We start from the raw sequence: 24,475 nt of genomic DNA, 5'->3' as shown, positions 1-24,475 counted from the left end.
GAACTGAGACAAAGGTAAACGGATTTTTGACCAGAAGGAAAGGAAATCAGCTCACATGTGAATTTCAATCAAACTGAGAACAGAGTCGACTAAGAAATCCTGCTATCTTAACATGTTCGTCTCTATCGCGGCTTTGCTTGCGGTGTTTTATTTTGAAAGCGACGCACTTAGAGCGGCGTTGTTGTTGTTGTTTTAAATGACGTCTGACTTGACGCTGGAAAACTGTTGATCTCCCCTCAGGAAAGTGAATTTGGGCCAGTGACGACAATCGCCCCCCCTTTCTTTTCTTGGATTCATCCCCGAAGTTTTTCTCCTCGGCTGTCCGGCTTTCTGAGCTAAACTTTTCGTTCATTATTTACAGAGAAATCGGAAAAAAGCCAGCATGTCGCCGCCGTCCAGACGGCTTCAGACGAAGCCGGTGATCACTTGCCTGAAGACCTTCCTCATCTCCTACAGCCTTATATTTTGGGTGAGCCGCCTGTGTGACATGTAATGGGGGACAACTAGCTAGGAGCAACAATGGGCTAAAAAAGGAAAAAGGGAGGTTGCCATCAAAGCTACCGTAATTCCTCCCGGAATGACAAATGACTTGGCTACGTCGGAATAAAGTTCATAGTACAAGGTTTACCCGGGCCAGTTGTGAGGGAGAAAAACATTTTATTCGCCGACAGCAGGAATCACTGCAACAGATGTTTTTCGTTCAAGGCTTGATTTCATCAACTGTCCTTCCCCCTCGGCAAATTAGCTTCCGGCTAACATTTGTCTTGACACTTTTTTCAGCCCTCAACTTTGTACTTTACTGGATATCCATCTTTAATAAATATACTAAACGACGTGTAGGGGTGAAAGGGAAAAAAAACTCGTGCTGTGTTTGCAAGATCTCACCTTTAGGTGACTTCTTTCGGATCTGTCGGTCGGTCGGTCGAGTATAAGGACGTCTCTAGTGTTCTGAAACATTAATTTGAGAGGAAAAGTCTTTTTATGCGGTCAAGTTTAACAATCTTGAGCTGGAATGTTCAAATACTGCACATTTCAGTCAGGTTTCCTTGTCAAATTTCTAGATTTATATAGATAGAATAATTTTGACTGTCCTCTCAGACCACAGGTTGTACCGTGCAACGAGATTTGGGTTTTAAGCTCCACAAGATGCTCAATGTGCAAAGAAAAACAGTATAAACAAGAAAACTGTTGAATAATATAACGTGAATCTAATATACAGTAGATTATCTAAGTCTACCATAGGGAGGTGAAATGGCTCGGGTGTATTTAGTCCGTGAAGTAAAATAGTTTGTTAAACATACATAAAACTGATTTATAGTGAATGTCATTAAAAAAAAACTACACTTCAGCAGATTATGAGCATGTATTGTTGCACATCTTGCAGTTATTTATCTTTGCATAAAGTGAACAAGTCAAGCTGCAACAGCCGACACAAAGTTCATGTTGTTTAGCATGTGTTCATGTAGCTTTATCAGTCAATTTGCTACTTCTGGCTGGTTGAACTAATTCACCCCCCACCTCTGTCCTCAGGCCAATGACTTGTATGGGCAACATTAAAGGAAAACCTCTTGATACCTTGCTCAATAAAATCTCTTGCCTCCCAGCTATCCCCAGTATATGTTAACAGAACTTTTGATTGATTTAAATATATCTTTACAAGTGATGAGATTTGCATCCTGTGACATCAGTTGAAGGCGTTCATTACATTAATCAGGCAGTGTTCTCTTATTTAGTGAAGTAGGCATTTCCGTTCCCTGATAGTAGTGTAGGCTAATACTGAAAATCATTGTTAATCAGCTTTTTGGAGAACTCATCTGCTAATGGTTCTTATTTTATGTCCTCGGAGTTTGTTAAAGCAGCAAAATCAATTACCTGTTGACATTGACTGTAGACATTGTTGTGTGCTGAAAAGAATAATATTAAGATTTTTTTATGTATATGACTTTAGCAAACAAAGCTGGGAGACTGATGAAGCCTCACTCATTTTGCCTCAGAGGCAAGGCACTGGGTAAACTTGAGAATTATCCAGACTTGGTGAAGGCTCAGGAAACATTAGGGCTTTCTCAGCAGATTTGCCTCTTCTACATGTTATGGTAGTTCAGCACAAAGCACATGACTAGCCATCTATATAGTGGTAGTTTCCATTCTTTTGGTTTTGAATACAGGAGAATGCTTCATCTCAAAGTGAATGTTTCTGCCGAGCTGCAGGAAAGAAGGCGCCAGCAAATCGTTGAATATTTGATTCAGGGGGAGCAAAGCAGATTGGATCTGGTCAGGTCTTGGATGGGCTCATCTTACTGTGTCATCATGTTGTTCCACAGCACTAGCTGTTGTGGTGCTGGGAGCAAGGACAGCTTGTCTAACTCCCTTATACTGTACCTGTGACATTGCCCACATAAGCAAAGGAATGTAAATCAATGGACGTCTGAAAATATATAAAAGAACAAGATGAAAGATGAGCATTTAAAAATCAGTAATATAACTGAAATAAAATACAAACATAATACTTAAAGAAACATTTACCTATTTTGCTCATCATTTCCTGAATCATTTGTGTTACTGTTTGCTCAGTTTACCAATTTTTGAGTTCTTTGTTGATATCAAGGTATAAATTGATGATACATTATCATATTATGCAATATTTTCAGTCATTGAAATGAGTCTGCATAAGGGACATGATTGGCAAACTGTACTGCATGAGCAAAGACCTACCAAAAATGGTGCTCCACATTCACCAGTAGACTGTGAAAAAATGTAAGTCTAATATAATATCAAATCCATTATCTTTTTCTTAATTTGGCAGATACTGCCCAAATGTATAAAATCAATATGACCAGGTGAAATGTTACTGGGGTTAATTCTGCAAGTAGTATTCTGTATCATATTTGCTTTATTGCCAGACGTCCTAGAAGCCCCATCATCTTTCTATTTCCTCTTTGCTATCAGATCTGACTATCATGCTGTTCCCTAGGTCACCGGTATGATCCTGTTGGCTGTTGGGGTGTGGGGGAAGGTGAGCCTTGAGGCCTATTTCTCCCTGGTGGCGGACGACAGTACTAACGCACCATATGTCCTCATCGGTACGGGAGCCACCATTGTTATTTTTGGACTGTTTGGTTGCTTCGCTACATGCCGAGGCAGTCCATGGATGCTCAAACTGGTCAGTGAAGGGGTACAAAAAAATGTTCCTTCACTTGTGAACATCTGTGTAAGTTTTTGTTATTGTTTCAGTACGCAATGTTCCTGACTGTGGTCTTCCTTGCGGAGCTTGTGGCAGGGGTGTCAGGCTTCATCTTCAGGCATGAGGCAAGTAGTTATATAAAAAATGACTGCTGATAAATAATGCGTGGCAGCTTAATACATTATGATATATTTTTTTTTTTTTTAATTTTACAGATAAAAGCTAAATTAGGTGTTGCCTACACAAATGCTGTAAAGTCCTACAACAGCACGGAAAGTAGTCGTACTGCAGTCGACACCATCCAGAGAACTGTAAGTGGAAGAGCTACCACCACACGGATGCTGTTATCCAAGTTGTTTGTCTCATTGTAAAAAACAAAGAGCAATTGCTTATGTGAGGACATTTTAAAGAACTAATATTTATACACCTAGAATAATCAAATCTCTTAAGCACCTCGCTCACAGGAGTAGGAACACTAAAACATCTGCTCTGACTCCAACCGGAAACTCATCCCATTTATTTGACTTATTGTTACCTTATTTACTTGTAGCTACATTGTTGCGGAGTAAAAAATTATACTGACTGGAATGAGACCGACTATTTTAAAGAGAAGGGGATCCCTGCCAGCTGCTGTAAAGTCAGTAACTGCTCACCAGAGACACTGACTGACCTGGACAAGGCTCAGAAGGAAGTCTACACTACAGTGAGTACATTTTTGACTGGTATTTATTACTAAGGCCAAGGGAATACCATATATCATTTTGATAGATATTTAAAATCACCTGTGAAGTATTGTTCACACATAACTGTACTGTTGCAGACGCCTGAAACTTATGGATTAAAATAGTTTTCAATATTATTTGCTAATTTAGTCTTTTTTCCATTTTTTCTTTTTTACTAACTTGCAAATCAGATACTTAAAATACACTGCTCAAAAAAAATAGAGGGAACACTTAAAAAACACATCCTAGATCTAAATGAATGAAATATTCTTTTGAAATACTTTGCTCTTTACACAGTTGAATGTGCTGACAACAAAATCACACAAAAATGATCAATGGAAATCAAATGTATTAACCCATGGAGGTCTGGATTAGGAATCACACTCAAAATCAAAGTGTAAAAACACACTCCAGGCTGATCCAACTTTGATGTAATGTCCTTAAAACAAGTCAAAATGAATCTGTGTTGCTTCCTGAGTAGACACTATGATTTCACAGAAGTGTGATTGACTTGGAGTTACATTGTGTTGTTCAAGTGTTCCCTTTATTTTTTTGAGCAGTATAGTTTAGTGAGAGTATCGGTAGGAATTTGGCTAGCAGTAACAAAAAATAATTTAGTCATTTATTGAAATCATATTTCAAATTTGAGCTCAGTGACACAATGCTTTAATTCCTTTATTTAAATATTAATTCAGATGAACTCATAGAAATGTATATAAAATGGAAATAATTTTGTTGTGTACCTGACATGATTATCCATTCCTAAAGAGTGTTATAATATAACACTACTGAAAACATTTTTAATATCACTATTACAGAGTCTAGAATTTATAATGTTTTACTTGCTTGTTGGATTTGAGTGAAATTGAAGAGGAATAATTAAAACCATACTGATGAAAAAATTTGTTTGTTGAGATGTTTAGGAATCATTGACATTATATCGCTGCTGTGTAGGGCTGTTTTGCGCTGGTGACCCACGTGATGGAGTCCAACCTAGGAATCATTGCTGGGATTTCCTTTGGAATTGCATTCTTCCAGGTACATTTGTCGCAACACAAAGTTACCTACAAAGCGCTAGACTTTCTGATCATTGTCCAGCTGTCTGGCCGTTACTTGCCTCTTATTGTTTTTAGGGAGGAATAGCCTCTCAACATGCTCAGCACCAGTCTGCACATAGACACAGTTGGCAAGGAGCTTTTGGGTCTTAAGAGACAGATTTTTTTTACTTTTGAAGTAGGAGTTGCCTTCAAGAAGTGTACAGACGTGCTGCCACTGTTGGCTATAATGGTTCTCTGTAATTTCTCTATCACTAGTTTCAAGTCATGTTACCAGTGAAACACTGGTATTCATATATATGAGAAATGATGTGATAATTAATGTTTCCAAAAGAGTTACTTCTCTGTATAGAAAATAAGAACAGTCTCTATTAATAATGTATAAAAGAGTAAACAATATGATTTTTCATTCAAGATGAAAGACGAAACAAATCAGGAACAACAACGTCATGGTTATAGTATGATAAGAAAGTGGTGTTTGAACCCACTTGTAAGATATTTATAGCTCGTTACAAATCATTTGAGCTCAATGGTTTGGCTGCCTCTGTATATACAAGCATTTAAGTATTGAACACTCTGATATATGAAGCATTACTTGAAATTCAAAAGCAAAATGTTGTACACAATAAAGTTTGCATGAATTAATAACACAGATGACTTATGGTGTCTAACCGTGTTGTATCCGTTTTGTACAAATGTCTTTCCCTGCTCAGCTCATTGGAATCTTCCTGGCCTGCTGCTTGTCTCGATACATAACCAACAATCAGTATGAGATGGTCTAACAGAGAACCTATGCCGGTAAGAGATGCGGCTTAAAGCTTTAAATATTAAACAAATGAGACAAATGGCAAATGGTACTGCAAAACTGCAAATGCTGTCTGTTTGACAAATCCAGTATTTGCATTTTGTCTGTCTTTCAGGTACTGGCTGGGCAGCTCCTGACACAAACTGAGTTAAATGAATCCTGTGATTTTTAAACTTGTGTTGTATTAGTTGCTATACTTTTATAGGGGAATTTTTTTTCTTTTATCTGATCTCCCTTAATGGCAAAGGAACAGAATACGCTTAAGGGAAGAAAATGAAAGGGAAACCTGCACCATATAGACAAAAACAGGGACCTGGGCATTGCAAGGATAATTTGTTGCTCTTGGATTATATATTGGGAAGATCTGTCAGCATAAATGTCATTACATAGATTTTTCGTTTTGCTTGAGTTATCTAGTCTGTCAATGTCATCCTTTCTATTTCTTGTCTTTATGTAACGTAGTTGTCTTAATTTGTAATTTTTTTTTCAAAAATACATGGTAAATGATGAACATTTTGTCATCACGATGTGAATTTTGTGACTAAAAGCCAAACAGCCAGAAGAATTCACAAGAGGTTTCCACCATCAATTCCTGAATGCACAGTTTAAGAAAAGGACCTCCGACTTGTGTGAAAAGCTAACCTTGGCTCACAGCTGCTGACATCCTGCAGTAATTTGTGCCAATTTGAGTTACCCCTACTTATCAGTTTTCAGTGTTAAGTTTTTCTTTTGTGGATGCATGTGAAATATTTGAGAAAAATAAAGATAAATCTTGTATCAGTCACTAATTGTGTGAAGAGTTGTCTGCCTTGGTGCTGTTTTATTTGCTTCAATTGCAAGATTTGAATAATCAACACATTGTTATTTGGAGCATAATAAATTTAAGGAACTATTTAAACAACATAGTTTTAATCTATTGGATGAACTGGTAGATTAACCATCTGCAATATATCTGAGCAAATTTTTAAACTAAAAGCCTCAGATGTTGTGATGTTTTGTCAATTAATTTTAGTTTCTACAATTTTTTAAATTTACTGGGGAATATATTGTTTCAAAAAAATAAACATAATTGGCAAAATCCACATATTAATCTTTTTAATTTTTTGTAGTATTGCAGCACGTTGTTCTAATAATTTCACCTGAAACTTCATCAGTCACATAAGGTAATGGATGGGAAGTCATTAAACATCCATGATAAAGTTTCCTTACAAATGTGTAGCTTAATGTTTAAATCACAAGTCTCTTACATTTGTAAAGACTTTAAAGCTGTAAATGAGTACATTCTTCTTAGCGTCTTAACTCAAGTCTTCAAGAGAACAGCATGGTGTCTCCACTGTCTTGAAAGAGGCTATCGGCAAGAAGACATCAGGTGCTCAAAACACTTGAGTGTTTACAAGGTCCACAGTTTTTGCATATATCTCACGATGCAGTTTCTCAGATATGTCATCAGTAATAGTACCAGGGGTTATGGGAGGTTTGGGGTCTTAAATTTCAGACCCCCCTCCCCCTATCTACATGACTGGACCAGGAGTGATTGGTGATCAGACTGTGTCCAAGAAGCTGTCACCCATTGCTTGTACCTCCTGATCCATAGCCATCATGGAGCTCTCTGTAGCCTCTGAAGCTGCAAAGATGGCTCTTCTCTTGCGTGCTGATGCCCAAGAGGCTGTAGGCGTTACAGAGTGACTGTCCTGCAAAACTCCTTCCTCCAACTTCAATGGGCAAGCACATCGCATGTTAACCCCCTCTGCGGCATTCCACCAGGTCCACGTTTTTCTCCCCCTTCATCTAGCTAGCTTCCTCCATCCTCTCCTCCCAGGGAGCTCTCAGCTCCGACGAAATGAAGTGCTTGGATGACTGAGAGTAGGACAACCCTGGCCTAAGGCTGGTTCGCATGATGTTTTCAGGGAAACAAAGTTGTTTCCAAGAGGCCTATTAGGGCTTTCAGTTTGGAGGGTAGTTTTTCTTCCTTGGTGGTTGCCGGTGCTTGTTCTGGTTGACAGCTACTTAGGATATGCCCCAGAGTTCCTCTTCCTTGGCACAAGTGACACACCAAAGTATTGACTTTGCCCAAACAAAAAAGAGTTGCTGGGCTGGGTAGGACATCATAAACAGACTGAATAAGGAATTTAATGCAGTAGGGTTCCACCCTCCACCACTCAGGCTACGAGATTGTCTTATCCATGGCTTCGTCCCATCTGATCTTTACACTCTGTTGTCTCAATCCCACCATCTGGCTTGCACGGTGCTTCTCGACCCAAGCCCTCACTTCATGTTGGACCAAGTCCCATCTTTCTTTGCCCTCGTGTTTTTTGTGGTGGTTGTTGGTATGGTTCTCAGTCCTGAATGGTCCCTCACCACAGATCCCACAAGCTCTCTGTGTCGCAGCCACTAGTCTGCCTGCTCCACAGCCTCCTGTGCCCTCCACAGTCTGTCAGTCCTCACCTTAATGCCAGCTTGAGATATTTTCTGGTCCTCGGATTCCGAATACTGGAGCGCATCATTTGCTCTGGTAACCATGAACTCCTCAGTGAGGCTGTTGATGATGAGTGTTTGCTTGTTTTTGTTGCCGTAGAGGGCAATGCCGCTCAGACTTTGAGGTAAACCTAGCCAATGCGCAGGTGGCTGCTGACCCTTCTCTTTCTACAGAAGTCTTTCCACAGTGCACAAGCTATCCTACACCCATCGGACCCTGGGATCACAGTTGGTGCAGACACAAAAGTCTGTTCACAATAGTATTTACACAAAAAAATACTTTGCTTAAGCAGTAATGGTTGCAAAAGAGATTTTCTTGGCTAGAGGGGGCTTTTCTCAGTTTTTGATACATTTGCACATTGTTTTTTGTCATTTTGGTAAAAGATTTGTTTTCTCTGCAAATTCCCTTGATTGATTTCAATATTACTGAAAGGCTGCCATATGAACTGGAAAGAAAATATCTATAAATGGTTTCCATTTTCTAACAATTGCTCCCACAGTTGATTTTTTTCACACCAAACTGCTTACCCATTGCAGATTCAGTCTTCCCAGCCTGGTGCAGGTCTCCAATTTTGTTTCTAGTGTCCTTTGACAGCTCTTTGGTCTTGGCCACAGTGGAGTTTGGAGTGTGACTGTTGGTGATTATGAACAGGTGTCTTTTGTACTGACAGGACAGAGGAGAAGAAGTTACAGGTCTGTGAGAGCGAGAAATCTTGCTTGTTTATAGGTGACCAAATACTTATTTTACTGAGAAATCTACCTTTTAAGTCATTAAAAAAAACACTGAATTCCCGAATTCTTTCCCCCCATTCTGTCTCTCATTGTTGAAGTGTACCTGCGATGAAAATTACAGGCCTCTCTCATCTTTTTAAGTGGAAGAACTTGCAAAAATAGTGGCAGACTTAATACTTTTTGCCCCACCGTACATTGGATGAGGGATGCGGAAAACACGGGTTCTGAGTTACACCAGCAGGTGGCGCTGCTTTACAAAGAAAAGCAGCTGTAAGGCATTTTGCTGAGGCAATTTGAGCGTGACAGCAGGAGGTGCAAGTAACAAATAAAGCCAAACTTTTTTATCTCTTCAGACTTAATGGACACACACACACACACACACAAACACTTGAAAGGACTTGATTTCGTAACTTGAAGAGAAGTTTAAAAAAACGGTGTCCCTTTTTGCCGTCAGGCTTCGACATGTCTGTAAAGCATGAGTAACAAGGGTGCAGCTGATTACGGACAAAGGGGTTTGAGGAGAAGTGACTATAAGCATTGTGATTGGCCAATTTTGGATCAGATGCTATTAGATCCCACCCCTTTTCCTGTTCACTGGCCAATTGGGCTTCGCGAGGAGATAGGGGGTTGGAGGTTCCTTTTTCCGCACTGCAACCCGGCTGTGCCGTATATAAGCGGCTTGTTCGTTGCAGCACCGGTGAGGAATTTTTTCATCTTCCCTCCCGGTGGGTGGTGTGAGGAGCCTGAGAAAACTTGGTCTATCAAATCAGGACACCAAGAAGGATTTTCCCAGGTTACCTCGTGGTTCAGGTCAGTCTTAACATGTATCGCATCATCTCTGAGGAGAGCCGCTTTTTAGAGTCTAAGCAGTAAGTCAAGGTCACACAGACAAAACAGGGCGAGAGTGCGGCAAAGTGAAATCTGTGCATGAAATGTTTTAGCACAAGACTCAAAGATGAGCGTGCATTTTGTGTGTTAGATGGTTATTTCAATGTATATTGTTTTGTCGTTCTTCTCTTCTGATCACTCAACTCTCCCTGCAGAGCAACCGCCTCTAAAACACCCTGCCTTAAAGCCACCTGCCAGTTTCTCTGTGACAAGTCAACAAAAAGCCTTCACCATGATGCAGATCAGCAACGACTCAGCCAGCAACAAGCATTCCCTTATCAACGTTATGCACCGCTTCATAGCAGCTGCCAACAACATGGATGAAACCATCATGGTGCCGAGCCTGCTGCGAGACATGCCGCTGGAGGAGCAGGCGCCCAGTCAGGTGGAGGCCAACAACAATGAACCTCCGTGCTCCAACAAACAGCAGAGGGACATGTATGAGCACTACCTGCTTCTTAAGTCCATAAAGAATGACATGGAGTGGGGGCTGCTGAAGAGGGAGATGAGCAGCGGTGCCAGCTTCCTGGAGATGGCAGTAAAGCAGGAGGAGCAACAGCAGCCAGTTACAGGGGACCTTCTGCTGGATGACAACACTGACCTGGAGCACCAGTTTCACTACCATCTCAGGGGACTGTTTGGTGTCCTGTCCAAGCTAACGATACAAGCGGACCACCTGACCAACAGATACAAGCGGGAGATCGGAGGAGGAAATTTCATGAGATAGAGAAGAGTGTGACCACCCCCTTGACTTGCAGCGCTGGGATGTGTTGTGAGGAGGGCTCTATCTCTCCATCCTAAGTATAAATGGACAGTGAACTGACAAGGGTTTCTCTGGCTCCAGAGTAGCAACACTCCAACTTCCCTTTTTCTCCCTGCTGAAAACCCTGAAACCAGTGACGCCCTGCATGTGTCCCTTGCTGTACCTTGAGCAGCGGGCACCCTAAGCTTGGTGGAGGTTTATTGAATCTCTTCAATACAGATGAAGCACAGCTCTGATTCATGCAGAAACTTGTCTTCGCTTTTTTTTTTTAATTTTATTTTTTATTTCCAATTTGACCAGGAGTTTTTCACCGGATAAACATGAATAAAGTGATTCAACTGCAGGAGAAAGTGAATGCTGGTTATTCTGTCAGGTTAACGCTAAGGAGCTCTTCCTGCAGACTTTCTACATCTGTCCTGGTATTTCTGTAACATGGTGTGCCTTGATTCTCTGTAAAACCTCAAGTCCTGTTCAATTGGCTCTTACATGTGCAAACATCAGTGTTGGAAATGACATGTACTTGTCCTTGAATATTTCAAATTTTTATATTGTGCAGAAATGCAAACAGCTGAAATAAATAATTGGAACGATTTAAGTTTGACTTGTTTGCTTTTGAAGAAGCATTTACCTCAACTGCTCTCACAATCCATAGGCTGTACTGCATTTAACCACAGGAACTATGTTCGACTCTGTTCCTCAATGCAAGACAAGTTTAACCGCTTTATGTAACTGAGGGGATTTAACGTTTGTTTAAATGAGGCAACATTCCTGACCCCCAGACACTGCATTTTATCTGTAACAAATATTGGTTGAACGGAATACAAACCATATTTAACTTTCCTGCGTGCTTAAGCAAATTTTCAACTATACTGCAGGGCTAAGTGTAAGGCCAAACAAAATGCTACTTTGTAATTGGACAAGCATCACAATCATCTGCAAATAGTCTTGATCTGTTTACCAGGATTCACATCTGACATTAAAGGCCTCAAAGTATAATTTTTTTTTTAATATTCAGATTAATTTATCTATGGATTAGGGTTCCCTTTAAACATGCCAAATTTGAACATCAGTTGGTGTAGTCATGTTAAACTTTCCTTCAAACTGGGTAACTGATAATAGATGTAGAGAAAGACCTAGTTTGATGTGGTAAAATCAAATCAATTTAAATTGCTCCATAAAAATCTTCAGAAAGGCTAACTCCTCAGACAATTTAGATCTGATACTAAATTCAAAGGGGAAAAATGATATTCATCATATCAACATGACATCACTGCAGGTTAACTGAAATACTAAACTGACAGTGTGGTTGTCACATCCATCCATCACAGTATCAACCCACCCCTTAGCAACAGCTTGTGCAGAAGTAGCCAATCCGGTAAGAAAGGTTTTTTTTTCCTCTGAAAGGAACAGCAGTAACTAGCAGACTGTGTAATGCAGTGTCAAGCAGGCAAGCTCAGGGCAACACGGTCAAAGGGGGAGTGAAAAAAAATCTGCTGCAAACAGGCCCTGAGAGTATGCATTAAAATGCTGCAGTCCCCTTTTTTTCCAACTCACAATAGACAACACAAATGGCTGCAAATCAAAATGGCTGTGCCGGACAGCCCACTCAGACAAACTGGGTCAACCAACGCTAAGACTGCTGGCCAGACAATTAATCCGAATACTAATGACAATATTTCTATTTTATTATTTTTTTAAAAAGATAGAACTTAAATTCAAAAAATATCAGTTACTGGGTGCACTAGGACCAACAATAAAACTAGTAATAACCCTTACGTTTAAAGCTTACTCTGACTGTGACATTAGAATAAATTATTTATTTGGACACTTTTTTTTTTTTTTTTGCTTCTTGTGATATTCAAGCTCAAAATAAAGTTCTTGTGTGTTCTTACACAATCAAATTTCTCCTCAACCATGACATTGATATCCTGAAATACAGATCATGCCTGCGCAAGGCAGGGGTCACATTGATGGCTTGAGAAATCTGAGTGCAATCAGATTCATCTCTGCAATATTCTTCAGATCTAATATGGCCCCAACGTGGTGAGAACGAGTTTCATCATGTAACATGGACATAAAAGTACATTCCGTGCTCCGATCATAGCTCCTTATCTTGTTCAAAAATATAGGCTCAAATAAATTGAGAAAGGAGTTGAATTTTTTTTTTGTCACAGCTTGATTGAGGCGTGATGTTTTACAGCCTTGGGGTTCAGTGCAATGAGACCTTGGATCTCGAGACTTGTGAGGCATCTGGTGTTGAAAGGCCTCCAGAGGCTGCATGAACCTCATGCCTGCATGAGGTTGCATGATTATAAACTTGGCACGACAATGTTAGTCTGCTATCCTTTCTGAGCAGCCGTTTCACTTTTCCTCAATGACTAGACAGATTCCGCCTTCCTGCCATAAAAGACTAGACAGAGCTGGGATTATTGTTTTATGAGGCAGATCAAGTCAACTTGAGCTTGATGCTGAAGGGTGATGGCTAAAGGTCAATAACGTGACTTTACAAAAGAAACACATATATTAGAATATATTTATACCGGCAGCCTGTTTGGTCTCACTGCTGTTGGTCACAGGTTACACTACACTTTTCTATGCTAACGCTGCTCCTTGAGTACACATCATTTGTGTTTGCTTTAATGCATGATTCAGTTATATTAAAGCTAGCAAGTGAACAAAGACTTAAAACAGAGCGGTTTTGACTAAATTTGAACTTCAAATGTATCCACTCTGAAAATAAATAAATTTCTGTGCGGATGGTGACACCAGGCATCCCCAGGGCTTAAATTTGTCAGGTTTGACAAATATTGAAGACCACATCATTGTGTACTTTACATTACGCCGCCTTGTGCTGCAGAGCTAACAAGAATCAGCACGTTTCACTGATGTAATTTACATATCTCTATGACTCCCGGGCGCTCCGACATCACAGCTTAACTGTAAACAGGCTTTTCTCATGGAGCCCTTAGCTTAGCTAATGAAGGTCAGTGGAACTGTGTAGCTCAGCAAGCTATGCTAACAGGTTCAAAGACAGTAGGTACATAAGACGCTTTTTTTTTCCAAACACCCGCACAAATATTGATCTACAAATAGCTTGGTAAATGTTATATATTGTCTTACCCTAATATAAACATTTCACTGTTTTGAATAAGTAAATTCTTACCTGACATCTGCGTTGAATGCTTTGCGTGTCAGTAGTCTGGATGTGAATTTGGGACTTCACTGATTGCATCTATTAACATTTTTCAGCTGTTTCTGATTGTAGTCAGTGAGATATTATGATTACACAAGTGGAAGGGTTCAGTGTGAAAACACATGTGCAAATCTAAACTTGTATTCTGGTGTATCTTTGACATTAAAATGTGTTTCAGCATAGTGAATTGCATCACAAATCAGGATATTACAGAATGAACTGTCATTATTTGTAAATTGTTGGATTATCCATGATCGGACGTGTGGTGATCTAGCAGTGACTCGTTTGCATGGAGGATGAACTACTTTGGAGTTTTCGAGAACCAAGATTCTCTAAATTATCCAAAAAGATGTATGGCTATCTTGTGCAATCCATAGATTTTAGATGGTCAATATTTTGCAGGTGTTAATTTTTCAAGCAACATTTTAGCCTAAGGTCATCTTTGCTAAATATATAATCTGGGTAAAAACTGCTGTCCAGTTCTTTTGTCTCGTCAGTGTGGCGACACAGCTGAGAAGTCTGGGAACATCATGTTCTTTTTCACACAGAAACTTTCTCATCAAATCTTTCAACCACAGAGGCACTCCCACCACCACCACCACTCTTTTTGATAACGCCTTGTCTGGAGGAATTTTTTGTTTTTTGGAAAATAAACCATTTATTTGGCCCAAAATGCTTGCAATGTGATGACACTTATTACTCTCACATGGGGAGAGTTTTCCTGAGCTGATTCTGCAAACAAGGCCGTCTTTTTGTGTTTGTTCACAGGAAAACCCTCAGTGTAAAATCTCCAAGACCAGAGCTCACATTTCCAGGGTGTCCTTGTTGAACAACATGATCAGTATGTGCCCACTCTCTGCAGAGCATACTGGGAGGAATGTGGAAGGTTATGTAAGAGGCAAGTGGGCGTGGAGTCCAGCTGAAGCAGCTTACAGTCTGAAGCAGCGCCTCAGAGGGGCCTGCCTTGTCTGTCAGTCACACATTTCGAATTTTGTAAGTGGATTTCTCCTGTAATGCGCACGGCATCAATGGTTATTGATGGTTATACTCAACATCAGTCTCATGTGGCATTTCAGTGTTTATAAACCCATTTTAATTTTGTATATGTTAATATCAATAACACTTTTACTCAGCAGACTTTATAAACAAGGCCACATACACCAAACATTTGTTCAAGAACACGTTCAAGAAAGGGAAAAGTCTCCCCAATAAGTATTATGGAGAAAGTTACAGATGTCTCAGGAATAGAGGGATATGTCTGCCAAAATAGATAGGATGGACCAGAATAGCTTAATTTTGGAAGCCAAAAAAACAAAGAAAATTTGCATAAAGACTATGATGAGAATCATTCCTCAAGTCTCATACGTTGTATACCTCCTCGTTCTTATTTTTGGGTTGCTGCAATTGATTGGTAGAGTGGCGATAGTAATCAGAAAACGCCGATCTTTTGCTTTTCACAACACATGGACCATGGAAAGATGAGTTTCTACTGGTCTGCACACAGTGCTGTATCTGGGCAGCTGCTGCATTTAATCTAATCTGCAAGTAAAGAGGGGAACAATGGCATTGCTGTGTGTGTGTGTGTGTGTGTGTGTGTGTATGTGTGTGTGTGTGTGTGTGTGTGTGCGTGTGCGCGTGTGCACATACGAGCGTGCATGTGTGGGTGCGTTTTCTCACTTTCATAAAGGACTGTTTTGTCTGTGGGGCTACTAGAGATCTTCACAATCCACACAAAACACAATAATCCCATTTTTGACATCACTTTTCATGTGCTTCCCATTGGCCAAGAATTTCTTTAAAAGTAAGGCTTTTTGAATAGATTTTGCTTTGTTGTATGAACCAAAGCAAGTTGTGATGTAAGAGGAAATCATAAAGATCTGCTTTGCTTTTATTTTCAATCAATATTGATTTTTATTTGTGTACTAAAAGAAACACAGTATAATAAGGTACAAATGCCCAAAAATATAATGTTTGTGCATCAGCGCTTTACTTCACTTAGGTATTAATGTTCCATTGCATCTCCATTTGACTCTTTCCATATTGATACCTAAATATCCCATTGTTGCATCTGAGTTGCATAGATTGGGCTCTCTAGAGCCCACTTTGAAACTTAGCTAAAACAGTTGTGTACAGCTTGAACCTGTGAGACAACTACCTGATAAAAATGTGTTGCTAATGCTGTATTATCTTTCGGTGGGATAGATCATTTCAGTTTATCAAGGCTAAACTGACCCTCTGGGTGAAGTTCTTTTTGATTCTGATCCTGAAACATCAAAACTAAGAAAACAAAAATATGAGAAATAGTCTTCAGGACGGTTGCATAGTTGGTTGCCCCAAAAGAGCTGAACCATGACAACAAACAAATGTGAGCTGTGATTACGCAACAGTTAATAATTGCCAATATTATTGATATTGTTCTTCATCAATTTCATGACAATACCAATCGCAAGTGTTCACTATTGGTTTTGTTTGACAAATGCATGAAGAGGAAGTAGAGGAAGAAGTCTAGCCACTATGTTTTCCATTCTTTTTCTCAGAGAAACAGCTTGTTTCAGTGCATTATTGATGATTTGTTTTTAAAAAAAAATATCATAGTGTCTCTTCTGAAATTTCGAGTGTTGCTCATATCAGCTGTTGGAGTCATTGTTATTTCCAGTGAGAGTACCTTAGAGGAATGCCCCTATGGTCAAATTTTATAAAACAATAGCTGGAATGGTTTCACAAGAATATGGGATAACTTTATATTCATTTTCATGCTTTTCTCAATTCTCCACAATCATCAGCAGAAAAAAGGAAAGACAGTCATTCCTTTTGTGTATCAAATCAGGCAATAAAAGGCTCATTCCCCGTTTGACTGTCCCTGAGAAACAATGACAGGGATATGTAGTACAAGAGCTATGCAATCTGTAATTCATTAGCTGTAGCTGTTCCCGAAATTCTGAAGAAGCCATGGAATTTAAGTGAATATTCTGGGTAAATCAGTAATCAAAAGCCACAGGCTCATATCAGAATTGCAGACTTAAGCTGCTCTATCTAGAGGGATATTATGACAAAATTACTGAGACAACTAATTAAAAACAAAACTAGACAATAACCTTGTGCAAAAAGTGTATATTCCCGCTTGTCTTTAGTCTATTTTAGGGCTAATATTAGGGCTGCGCTAATCAAAAGACAAAAGACATCGATCTTAGCATTGATTCTGGTGTCTGTAGTAAAGGTTCACAGTTTATCAAGCACCAAACTTCAGCACTGTTTTTGTCTCTCTGATATTATCGAAAAGCAATTTCATTTACTTTTTAACTTTCATTGTCAGCCAAAACAGGAATCATAGAAGCAAATTGAATACTCAGTGGTTACTGAGAAAGTACCATTAAATAGGAGCTGGACCGCAAACAATATCTGAGAATCTGCAAGAAGGTGCGGCCAGATAGTGTGCTTTCATGCTCTACTTCTCTTACTGCGGGCCAACAACACCTCAGTGACCATTTTAGATAACACTACTTTTTTGGAGCCGATACTGAATATGCAAAGTCCAAGATTAGTGATGGTTCAGTTCAATATTTGCAGCAACAGAAAACTTTCAAAGGTTTTATTCAAAAGCTTCCCATGTGTACACCTCACCACTGATGTATTGCTTCAAGTGTTTTTTTTGTTGTTGTTAGAACAAGCTGAGAAATTTCACTGCTTTAGGGTTTGACTTCAAGGGCGGCGTTTTGCAGGTCCCTTGGCTCCTATTGTTCCTTTATCTTTCAAATACATGTCATGTCAAAACCATTTGTCCCGGGGAAAACCGTTTGGACCAAACAACTGGTCAATGTCTCCAAATGAAAGTTAATGGAATATCTTGAAGTGAACTGAGGCAGATCATTCCAATTCATATTTTTGATGTGATGTTGCCATGTCATGCCAACTTTGCGTACAAACTCAAAGAGTTAAACCCATTAACTTAAGGTAACCGAAAATAAACAATCATTCCAATTGGGCCTCTTTCTCCAGCTGTTTTTTTTAACTGACAAAAAAAAAATTGTTTCTTCTCATGCTGACTTTAGAGTGACTTCATGTTGATTTTTAGGGAAAATTTCTTACCCTCCTTCTTTCCTTTGGAAAAATATGTTCATCATTCCGAAATTTCTTGATTTTGTGCCAATCAGCCATGCAACCATTGGAGGAAATTTTATGCAAATGTATGGCATGAAAGTGTGTGGAGGTATAGTCATTCATTTAGGGTGAAGAAAGATTTATGGATGCAGTAAAAACGGACATGAAGTCAGTTGGTGTGAAAGAGGAGAATAGGGTGAATAGGGTTAGATGGAGAAAGTTCATTCGCTGTTGCAACCCCTGACGGAAAAAGCTGAAAGTAAAAGAAGAAAAAGTATTTAATCATCACATGGCTACATAGTGCAAAGTTTCTCAGTTTCAATCAGATGCCCTGAGGTCAGCAGGTTTGTGAGACACGTGCAGGATGGCTGAAATGTTGGCAGCAAAAAAAGGGGCCTCTGTAACTGGACAAGGTCAGACCCCTTGAAATAGAAAGGGACTATACTTGACCAAGAGTTTCTTTTCCTGGTTATATTCGGAAACTCCCCACTGGTCAATAGAACTGAAGAAGCCTTTAGGATGAGGGAGAAAAATGTCTTCAAGTGAAGAAATTCACGTCCAGTTGCCACGACAAGAATTCCCCATGACCTTGATGACTGAGAACCTCTACAGATATTTTCCTAGTTGTTATATTTAAAGTCATATACTATTGAGCTAAAAAAACAGCAACACTGTTTCTTGATATCAACAGGATGAATGCCTTTACTCATATAGCTGGTATATATTAAAGTCTTGTGGAGGTGTTAATGTACAGCCACACACTGCTCACTACGAACACGGCCATCTGCTTACAGACAAAGGATAAATTGCAAATGTAACAGAAATTAAAGAAAGTTTGATCCGTCTCAAGAGTTAAAGCATCCCAAAATGTCTAAAGGACCGTTTGGGCAGTTTACAACATTCATTCTTGCTTGTTTAACATTCCGGTCAGCAGTCGGCAAAGCAGTACGGGGAGCTGTTTTCAATCGTGATCGAGAGAAAAGGAAGTATCTGGGCTGAGCTTTAAATGCCAGTTAAGTACAGAGGACTTCCCCCTGTATGCTTTGTGTGTATGTTTTTTTTCTTTTTTTTTTCTTTTTCTTTTTTTCAAAGAGGGGTGTTACATAAGCCGGTCTGAGCACTGTTCACAGATACAACAGATGTCCTCCGTGAACCTACCCAAGTGCAAGAACCATTGCAAAATAGATATATATACATATATATATATATATATATATATATATACCTGTAAAACATAAAGTCAAGCACAAAAACATTGCACTATTAATATATGAAAAGGGATTAGAATAACAAGATATGGTGGAAATAAAGAATTGAAACATAAACCCTGTCACATACATTTCACCAGCACATTTCATTGAATGTACATGCTTTTGTGTGCCCATCCGAGAACAATAAGAAAACCACAAAAGGGTGGCTTCGCTTCCTCTTTCCATGTCAGTCTGTCAGTAGGTCTTGTGCAGACTTGCCCTAATTTTTATCCAATGACACAGTCCTGCTCCAAAGCGGGAGGCCAATGAACAGAGGCGGCTAACAGGGGCTTGGTGGTGAAGGCGGACCTTGGCGCCCAGCTCTGTGTTTTATGTAATATTAAGTTCTCATGTAGAAGAGCATCAAAAAAATCCCCCAGGATCCCCAAAATACAAACTACATTACTTCACTGGTGTTGACTAATCTAGTTGTTCTTCATACGGGCATTTCTAAATAGTTGACCAAATGAAACTTTTAAACTGCAAAATTTAGAGGCAAATCAAGTGAGTCATAGCTGTATTTCTTTAGTGTTCATCATACACAAAACATTCAGCAGCCACACTCTGTCAGTGCTGGGACTTTAAGCAGGGTCGCCAGCGTTGGCTGAACTCTAGTAACCTCACGAGCACAGAACAGGTTACTGCGTGGTGAGGACCATCTGTATTGTGGGGCCATATGAGGGGAGATGGCAGGTCACATCTCAGTACAATTGATCATCTCAGCTGCTCACACTTACACGGAGACATCGAACAGAAGCCTGTATGCTTCCAAGAAAGTTACAGGTTGAGACTTTGGCAGCTCAATCCGCAGCCTGTTATTAAATGGAAATAATTCAATTTATGAATTACACATTATTTGTATTCATACACTTAATAGATCCTTAATGACAGATAGGGAGTCTTTCAGTGTGACTAAGGCACATCAATTGTCTCATACCATCAATAAAATAGATCAGTGTTTTATTTTACTATAAGGACAGGAGGTTGTCACATCACAAAATAACATGAACGGTGTGCATGGATAGAGCCTTGTATGTCAAGTAACCGAGGGTGACATGAACAGCTGCATTTCAAGCCTTAAAGGAGTCATAATGTATCTCACATGATGCTCCTCCTGGTGGTTGGCTCCTTACTGAATCAACAAGCATTGTCACAGCACGCAAACCTGCCATTTGAAGGCCTTCTAATCATGTTTTCAATTCATTTAAATAGAGATTTAGGTAGGTGGTTGTTCAAGGCTATCATAGTGGAGTAGAAATGGACAGCATACGGGCAGGGGAAAAATGAAGTTTTGGTGCTCATCTGGGACGTCCTTTCACTTTATCAGTTAGGAACATTTTGTTTACTTTTATCAAGAGTTAAGGCATGCTTACAGCATGCAATCAATGTGATGGATTTGATCCTCATACATATATTTATTTGTCTTAGCAGTGTTCTGCCTTTCAGTGTTTATTAAGATGCCTCAAACACCCACCATGGGCTGGCAAATTTAATTCGGTACTGGGTTGCTGCCCTGCATAGGAATGGTATCTGTGTTAGCTGCTTGGGACCCTTCAAGTTTTTTTTTAGGTATTTATTGAAAGAAATCTGTAGGGAATGATACTGTGAAGTCATGATATCAGTCACAAAACAGAAATGGGCAGCAGATGATAGCTGTTTTTTTGTCATTGGTTCCCTCTAGTGGATTCACTGAAACCAAAATGCCCCTTTCAGGGAAGCACTTACCCAAACACACATAAACCATCACTTGAGAATTATTGACTTGGACCACTTTCATTTAGAGACTGTTCTCGACTTTGATATTCAAGGTCCACATTGTTGATTCAAAGCATTCACATTATAACAGGTACATGTGTTTTGCACTTCTCACATCGCTGGTCCTTCATTGCTCCACTACAGTATGGTCTTAACACATTCTAAACATGAGTTGGCTATTGATTTAATCTTGGTATTCACATTTTTTCATTACACTTCAGCAAATTCAGTATAGATTAAGATACTCTGCCAGTTACAATGGCAACTTTTAATTACACATTCATGTCTCTGGCCATTAATGCAGCCTCAGGGCGGCACGGGCCGGTGTCTCCCTGAGCCAGCCTCGGGGAAGCACGGGTGATTGTCTCCCTGAGCTGGTCCCAAGCCAGATTAATGCAGAGGGTTGCGTCAGGAAGGGCATCCGACGTCAAAAATTGCCAAAACAATCAAACCTAGTAATCTCATATCAGATTGGTCGAGGCCCAAGTAAACAATGATCGCCGATAACCTACAGAGTACCAGTGGAAATTGGGCTACTGTGGGTTAAAGGAGAGGAAGAAGATGTGGTCAGAAGCAGAGAGAAAAGAGGACAGGCAATTGTCTGGGACTGAGAGTAGTGACTTTGACTGGAAAAGGTAGAGTTGGTTGACATGATGCAGAGAAGGAAGGTGGATATACTATGTGTCCAGGAGAACCAGGTGGAAAGGAAGAAAGGCTAGAAGCTTAGGAACAGGCTTTAAGTTGCACTATCATGGTACTGACAGGAAGAGAAATGGAATAGGAGTTATCTTGAAGGAGTGTTTTTAGGACTGTTCTAGAGCTGAAAAGATTCTCAGATAGACTTATGAGTATGAAACAAAAAATTGAAGGTGTGATGCTCAATGTTGAGCTATGGCTATGCCCCACAGGTGGAATGTGAGTTTGAGGTGAAGGAGAAGTTCTGGAATGAGTTGGATGAAATGATGCAGAATATCTCCAGCGATGACAGTGGTAATAGGTGCAGACTTCAATGGTCATGTTGGTGCAGGCAATAGAGGGGATGAAGAAGTGATTGGCAGATTTGTTATACAGGATAGGAACGCAGAGGGAGAGATGGTGGTAGACTTGCAAAAAGGATGGAAATGGCTGTAGTGAAAACTTTTATCCAGAAAAGACAGGAACATAAGGTAACGTAAGAGCGGAGACTACATCTTGTTTAGACGAGGTAACCTGAAAGAGATCAGTGACTGCAAAGTAGTTGTAGGTGAGAGTGTAGCCAAACAGCATAGGACTGTGGTTTGTAGGATGACTCTTGTGACAAGGAAGATCACGAGGAAAAAGGCAGCGCAGAGGACAAAGTGGTGAAAGCTGAAAAGGGAGGAGCGTTGTATGGTTTTAAGGAAATAGTTGAGAAAGACTCTGAGGGGTCAGGGAGCACTCCCAGATGACTGGATAACTACAGCTAATGTTATCAGGGAGACAGGTAGGAGAGTACTTGGTGTGTCATCTGGAAGGAAAGTAGATAAGGAGAATTGGTGGTGGAATGAGGAAGTTCAGGAGTATATACAGAGAAAGCAGTTAGCAAAGAAGAAGTGGGACAATGAGGGGACTAAAGAGAACAAAAAGGAGTACGGGGAGATACAGCGTAAGGTAAAGATAGGAGCAAAGGCAAAACAAAGTGTGTACAATAACTTGTATGCTAGGTTGAACAGTTAGGAGGGAGAGAATGATCTATACAGGTTGGCGAAACAGAGAGATAGAGACGGAAAGGATGTACAGCAGGTCCGGGTGACTAAGGATAGGGAGGGAAGTATATTGACCGATGCTAGAAGAGTGATGGGACGATGGAAAGAGTACTTTGAAGAGATGATGAATGTGGAAAATGAAAGAGAGGCAAGGGTAGAAGAGGTGACTATAGTAGACCATAAAGTAGCAAAGATCAGTAAAAGTGAAGTGAGAAGGCATTGAAGAGGATGAATAGTGGAAAGGCAGTCGGTCCTGATGATATACCTGCGGAGGTATGGAAGTGTCTAGGAGAGGCAGTGAGTTTCTGACAAGATTATTCAACATGATCTTAGAGAGTGAGAAAATGCCTGAAGAATGGAGGCGAAGTATGATGGTGCCCATTTTTAAGAATAAGGGGGATGTGCAGAATTGCAGCAACTATAGAGGGAAAAAGTTGATGAGCCATACAATGAAGTTATGGGAAAGAGTAGTAGAAACTAGACTGAGCAAAGAAGTCAGCATTTGTGAGCAGCAGTATGGCTTCATGCCTAGAAAGAGTACTACAGACGCAGTATTTGCTTTGAGAATGCTAATAGAGAAGTACAGAGAAGGCCAGATGGAGCCGCATTGTGTTTTTGTAGACCTAGAAAAAGCATATAACAGGGTGCCAAGAGAGGAACTCAGGTATTGTATCTGGGGTGGCAGAGAAGTATGTTAGACTGGTGCAGGACATGTATGCTAGTTGTGAGACACTGGTACGGTGTGCTGTAGGGGTAATGGAGAAGTTCAAGGTGGAGGTGGGACTCCATCAGGGATCAGCTCTGAGCCCCTTCTTGTTTGCAGTGGTGATGGACGGGCTGACAGATGACGTTGGATGGGAATCTCCATGGACCATGATGTTTGCAGATGACATTGTGATCTGTAGTGAGAGCAGAGAACACGTTGAGGAAAATCTAGAGAGGTGGAGGTATGCGCTCGAAAGGAGAGGAATAAAAGTTATTCGCAGAAAGACAGAATATATGTATGTGAATGAGAGGAACCCAGATGGTATGGTGAGGCTAAAGGGAGTGGAGATCAATGCTGGAGGTTGCAGAGATGAAGATGCTAAGGCTCTCTTTGGGAGTGACCAGGATGAATAGGATCAGGAATGAGTCTGTCAGAGGAGCAGCACATGTTTGAAGTTTTGGAGAGAAGGTCAGAGATGTGACTGAGACGGTTTTGTCATGTACAGAGGAGGAATAGTGAATATATTGGTAGACGGATGCTGGAATTTAAGCTGCCAGGCAGGAAGTCTAGAGGAAGACCAAAGACAAGATTTATGGACGTAGTAAGAGAGGATATGAAGGTAGTTGGTGTGAGAGAGGAGGATACAGAGAATAGGGTTGGATGGAAAAGGTTGATTCGCTGTGGCGACCCCTGAGGGGAAAAGCCGAAAAGAGAAGATTTATGTCTCTCGCCTTTCTTGCTGCAACTGAACCATTCCAGCCTCCACCGTCTTCTTTGCACAGCGGACTTATTCTCACAGACTTTGATACCATCAGGCAAGCCGCAGCTGAGAGTTGCCTGTTGAGGTATAGAGCTGTCTTGCGTTGTCACTCTGCTTCTGCAAGACCACTTCCTGTCTAGTTTTCCTCCAGGGGCTATGAGGAAACAGATTGTAGGCTCACTGTCCTCACTGGCATTTTGGTTTCTTTAGTTTTTCAAAAAAAAAAGTATCAGCACTTTGAAGCATTTATGATGCAACATACAATTTCTGAAATAAAAAAAAAAGTAAAAATAAAAAGCAAGAAAAAAAGGTTAACAGATCTCTATGTCAACAGCTTCAATATCAACTTCAATGCTTGACAAAAAGTT

At 40.2% G+C, this 24,475-nt stretch overlaps 2 protein-coding genes across 2 annotated transcripts; both read left to right on the top strand.

The window, feature by feature from the left end:
* Nucleotides 1-205: 205 nt before the first annotated feature.
* tspan6 (tetraspanin 6) lies at nt 206-6,547 on the top strand. The gene is made up of 8 exons (XM_086158151.1): nt 206-469; nt 2,972-3,160; nt 3,232-3,306; nt 3,397-3,492; nt 3,732-3,884; nt 4,858-4,941; nt 5,672-5,756; nt 5,879-6,547. Exons 1-7 carry the CDS (start codon nt 383-385, stop codon nt 5,738-5,740), a joined length of 753 nt encoding a protein of 250 aa, XP_086014277.1. The 5' UTR covers nt 206-382; the 3' UTR covers nt 5,741-5,756; nt 5,879-6,547.
* A 3,091-nt stretch (nt 6,548-9,638) lies between these two features.
* Nucleotides 9,639-11,216, top strand: mid1ip1l (MID1 interacting protein 1, like). The gene is made up of 2 exons (XM_086158781.1): nt 9,639-9,780; nt 10,014-11,216. Exon 2 carries the CDS (start codon nt 10,091-10,093, stop codon nt 10,583-10,585), a length of 495 nt encoding a protein of 164 aa, XP_086014907.1. The 5' UTR covers nt 9,639-9,780; nt 10,014-10,090; the 3' UTR covers nt 10,586-11,216.
* The last annotated feature ends 13,259 nt before the right edge of the window (nt 11,217-24,475 follow it).

The sequence above is a fragment of the Fistularia commersonii genome, chromosome 13, assembly GCF_037954325.1.
Source record: "Fistularia commersonii isolate RoL2024-O1a breed Wild chromosome 13, RoL_Fcom_v1.0, whole genome shotgun sequence".
In the NCBI taxonomy this organism is placed as follows: domain Eukaryota; kingdom Metazoa; phylum Chordata; class Actinopteri; order Syngnathiformes; family Fistulariidae; genus Fistularia; species Fistularia commersonii.
The sequence above is the reverse complement of the archived record's forward strand: the minus strand, read 5'-3'. Positions and strand labels throughout refer to the sequence as shown.

Excerpts from the sequence above, each read along its gene's own strand:
- mid1ip1l (XM_086158781.1), top strand. The coding sequence starts at position 10,091 with ATGATGCAGATCAGCAACGACTCAGCCAGCAACAAGCATTCCCTTATC.
- tspan6 (XM_086158151.1), top strand. The coding sequence starts at position 383 with ATGTCGCCGCCGTCCAGACGGCTTCAGACGAAGCCGGTGATCACTTGC. Across the intron at positions 3,161-3,231 it reads GTCCATGGATGCTCAAACTG|TACGCAATGTTCCTGACTGT; the intron begins GTCAGTGAAGGG and ends TTATTGTTTCAG. Across the intron at positions 3,493-3,731 it reads TCGACACCATCCAGAGAACT|CTACATTGTTGCGGAGTAAA; the intron begins GTAAGTGGAAGA and ends ATTTACTTGTAG.